A 4353-nucleotide genomic window follows, 5' to 3' on the forward strand; every position below is an offset into this window, starting at 1 on the left:
TAATTCTTTAAATTTTAAAAAATTAAATATGACTAATATCATGATAAAGTTCATAAATATCATTAATATCATAACAAAATAGATTAATATAATTAATATAATTTTAATCATTTTTTAAATAGTTTCTATTAAGATAGATATCCTTCAGAGTGTTCAAATTTTATCATTCGATGCTGCTTAGCTCATTGTATAGACAAGGATTAATTATTAAGCGCCTTAGACTAATCGAAGATAGTTTGACATACAATATTATGTATAAAGAACATGATCAAACAATAGACCAAGCATCGATTCATTCACATCTTAATGATTCAATTATATGATTATACTAGCATCAGAAAAAGATAAACGATTTCATTTCATGTACGTTCTATATATCAACAACTACCAAAAAAATGATGATCAAAACCATGTGCTTACATATCATCCGCAAAATCATCAAAGAGTTCATTTAACTGTTCATCTGTCCAAACCGGTATTGAACCACTAACCATTGTTGGTTCGACTTGAATTTGACTCGGATCCATTCCCTTTAGCCCGTTTCCAAAACCCGGATTTTCATTTAGACCACCTTTTATAACATTTGATTCTTTCAAAGTTTCCGTGAAGTGGGGCCCATTTGACACAATATTCACACTTGTTTTGTTGGTTACATTTGCCATCTTTTTTGCTATTTGGTCGAGAGGAAATGTGGGACCCGATGTTGTTGTTTTTGTCCCCTGTCCGTGATCTTGTAATGAAGTTGAATTAATATAATCATAAAAATGAGAAATTACAAAAACACTAATTATACTAGCAACTTTTTTATTTATATATTTAGCCACACTTTTTTCAACTTTTAAAACTAAACATTTTTCCTTGTGATTCCTAGTATCATGTAACACTATCGTTTTTCATCAAATTAGCCACTAAACTGTTGTTTTAACAATTACAATAAAATAATAACCATACTTTAGTGGTTAAATTGATAAAAGGTGAAACTATGTTTGAGGAAATAATATAATAAATTAATAATAACTCACCAGAAAAAGAAGGTGCGTCTATGATTTTACATTTTCCATGAAATGTTTGTTTTTCTGAAACTCCATTATCGTCCATGTGAAATACCTTCAAAATAAAATGAGTAATCAATCATTCTATTTGATAACGTACTTACATTTATTTGTTTATTACAAAATCCTTCTTCCATTTTTTTTATTCAACTCTAATTTCAAATAAAATATTCTTATTAAAACATTGTACATTGTAGTTCAAGCAATCTATCCAATTATAGCATTGAACTTTCTTATTAAGAACAATAAAACAAAATTTACAAAAAATGCTTACCTTTGCCAAATTCCTCTTTGTAATGTTAAGATTTGATTCTTTTAAGGTTTCTGTGGACTTGGGCCCACTTGACACAAATGGGCTTACATTTTCTTGCTCATTATTTATTTGACTATAAGTAGTTGTTTTGGTTACATTTGTCATCTTTTTTGCTATTTGTTCAAGAGAAGATGTGGGACCCGATTTTGTTGTTGTTGCACCTTGTTCAGGATCTTGTAAAGGAAGAATGAGTAAACTTGTGGTTAGAATGTAGGGACTTAATTGAATATGAGATCAAAATGTAGGGACTTTAAGGGAAATTTCCCAAGAACACAACAACTCACCAGAAGCAGGAGATCTATCTATGACTTTACATCCATGAAATGTCTGTGTTTGTGAAGATCCATTATCCTTGTAAAATACCTGTAAATAGAATTAATTATTAATTATGATTCAATATAACATAAAGTTTTAAGTGTTTTAATCAAGTGAATGCTTTCATTGACAAAAGAATGAACCACAAGAAATCATACATTCATACTCAATGAATTATGTTCAAAGATACTAGAGAAAAATGTGCACCTTTACCAAATTCCTCTTTGTAATGTTAAGATAATGAGAGGATCTTGAAGGAGAAAACACAGAAACCTAGATAACAAAAAACTGGTGTAAATTTAAGAAGATTTCAAAAACTAGAATTTGATTTTGTGAAGATATGGATAGCTTATAGCTATAAACATAACAATTAACAACATACCTTATGAAGTATCAAAACAGATCCTACAAAAATACCCTTTCCAAACTCCCCTTCTGTTAGCACTTTGTGATGAATAGTACCAGAAACTACACCTGTAGGATCCTGAAGCTTTACAAATAAGTAACTAGAATTTAACTTAATATGCTTACATAATCATAATATGGCATGTTAAGATTCTTACTTTTAGTGTTACTTTCAGATCACCTAGCTCATTTGAAGTACAAGACTTGATAACAGCAACAACCTGTTATATACCAACTACATGTTATTCAAGTCTACAAGGGTGAATCGAGTAAAAGATGAAGATCAAAATCAAAGAGGGGTATCTAAAATTGCAACTGGTTACAGAAGAAGATCGATCAATCTGTCAAGTGCCTAAAATTGAGCTCATGAAGAGTTAACTTAGTTTATTAGACATCCTGTCAGTTTCGAATTTGTTGTCGAAACCCTAATTGTTTTCAAGTGAATTGAGGAATACATGAACCGTGATACCTGATGAAGTTTTCCGTTTTTCAGATACTTGTTTATATCGCCCAAAGGTGCATTCGGGACGGAATTGAACATATCTTCAGTCAAAAGAATAAACACGCATTAATAAGTATCAAGTGTCCAGATTTTTGACATGTTTAATAAGAGAAGAATGAACGCAATTGATTGTTACTCTTACCATCAGCATAGACAAATTCGATTGCAGAAAGCCATGGGCTACCCTGAAAATCGTCATCCTCCTCTGGATTTTCAACCACTCTTCTTATATACTCCTGTGTGGCCATTGGATGTTCCTCCTGGCCTAATATATTTTCCATATCTCGAGTTTTACGGAGCTTCGCAGCCTGAACAACGCCAGCAGGGCCTGGAATTGCACGAACATGAGGCGGTGCTTCAGCCTGATATGCGGAAGTGATGTTTTGAGGAAGAGAGTTAACGGTTTCAGATGGCGACTTTGAGGAATCTAGGGTTTGAGATTGGAAAAGATGGGTATGGATGGAGGGTTTTGATTCATCATGGCGGCGCTGCTGCTTGCAGGGGCGGAGAAGGGTCAGTGATTGGAGATCGGAGTCGTCTGCATCAAGAGCTTCTTCCCACGGAGGCTCCATTTTCCATGAGTGTTGTTGGTATAGTTAACCGGTTGAATGTACAGTGTTTGATGTGATTATTGATATAAAAGGCGGGAAACCATAAAAAGTTATTCATTCACTAGAAAACCATGAAACTTCTTTCATACGCTTTATTTCAGGGGATAATGATACTAAAATGTAACTAATTTTTATATTTGTATATATCGGGTCATTGAATTATTTTTTGTGTTTTGATTTGTCAATGACCTTTTTAAAATCGTGTTATTTTATATTGCTTAATGATCGTTCAAATGTTACCATTATGATGATAGAGGATTTTGTCCATGTGTTATTTTATATTGCTTAGAACAACTAATACATAAATAAGGGTTGATGTTTTTCATTTAGGGATCGATTCAATTCACAAGGATTGTTTCATAGCCCTAATTTTCAACAATCCGAGTACACATACAATGTCATACTCTTCATTATCTTCTTGTCATCAGCAACAACCGACATATGGAAAACCATGTGGTTGTAGATTTTCATATTGTATTCAAACATCAAAAACATATTGAAATCCTAGAAGACGGTTCGTGGTGTGTGATCAAAAGAAAAAAAATGTTCTTTTTTGGAAATTGACTGATCATGAACCAGTTCAACCGGAAGTTCCTATAAGATAAACGATAAAGGAAATGAAGCTAAAGATGGAGGAAATGAAGAAAAAAAATTGATCTTAATGCTTTGGTTGTGATGAAAGATATTGAGGAAATGAAGAAAAAAAATGATCTTGATCGTATTGTATGTGTACTTATTGAAAATGAATTTCTCATTGTGGTGACATCTTTGTTCTTCCATCTATGTCCTTTTTTAATGAAATGAAAGGAAATTGTGTAGTTTCTTGAGTATCTTTTGTGGGTTGTATGCAACTGCAAATGAAAGTCACGTATACCTTTAAATGAAAGTCACATTCTAATGAAAATGTGAAGGTTGTTGGTTTCATTGCAGGGTCACAATAAATATACATTCAAATGAAATGCATACTCAAACATACGTAACAAATAAATAATACCAAGCATAAACATATTCAATAAGACAAGGTTGAGGTTGTTTCATTCATTGTAGGATCACACACGATAAATATGCTTCAAAAGCTACAAACATGTATGTATACGTTAGGTACTAGCTAGCATTAATAAAAGCATGAAAAGACCACAAGTTTGTCTTTACATC

General features: G+C 32.2%; 1 protein-coding gene across 1 annotated transcript; it reads right to left on the bottom strand.

The window, feature by feature from the left end:
* Window positions 1–276: 276 nt before the first annotated feature.
* Window positions 277–3226, bottom strand: LOC111909023 (uncharacterized). The gene is made up of 9 exons (XM_023904817.3): window positions 2730–3226; window positions 2555–2628; window positions 2244–2306; window positions 2063–2164; window positions 1888–1953; window positions 1650–1728; window positions 1327–1538; window positions 1023–1107; window positions 277–730 (listed from the first exon to the last, which is right to left on the bottom strand). Exons 1-9 carry the CDS (start codon window positions 3157–3159, stop codon window positions 417–419), a joined length of 1425 nt encoding a protein of 474 aa, XP_023760585.1. The 5' UTR covers window positions 3160–3226; the 3' UTR covers window positions 277–416.
* Between the last annotated feature and the right edge of the window lie 1127 nt (window positions 3227–4353).

The sequence above is a fragment of the Lactuca sativa genome, chromosome 2 (assembly GCF_002870075.4).
Source record: "Lactuca sativa cultivar Salinas chromosome 2, Lsat_Salinas_v11, whole genome shotgun sequence".
NCBI classification, from domain to species: Eukaryota; Viridiplantae; Streptophyta; class Magnoliopsida; order Asterales; family Asteraceae; genus Lactuca; species Lactuca sativa.

What these genes read in the sequence shown, in the direction of transcription:
- LOC111909023 (XM_023904817.3), bottom strand. Translation starts at nt 3,159, where the DNA reads ATGGAGCCTCCGTGGGAAGAAGCTCTTGATGCAGACGACTCCGATCTC. An exon ending in CAAAGAGGAATTTGGCAAAG is followed by an intron (nt 1,108 to 1,326) that starts GTAAGCATTTTT and finishes TTTATTTTGAAG; the next exon opens with GTATTTCACATGGACGATAA. An exon ending in AGACGCACCTTCTTTTTCTG is followed by an intron (nt 731 to 1,022) that starts GTGAGTTATTAT and finishes CTTCATTACAAG; the next exon opens with ATCACGGACAGGGGACAAAA.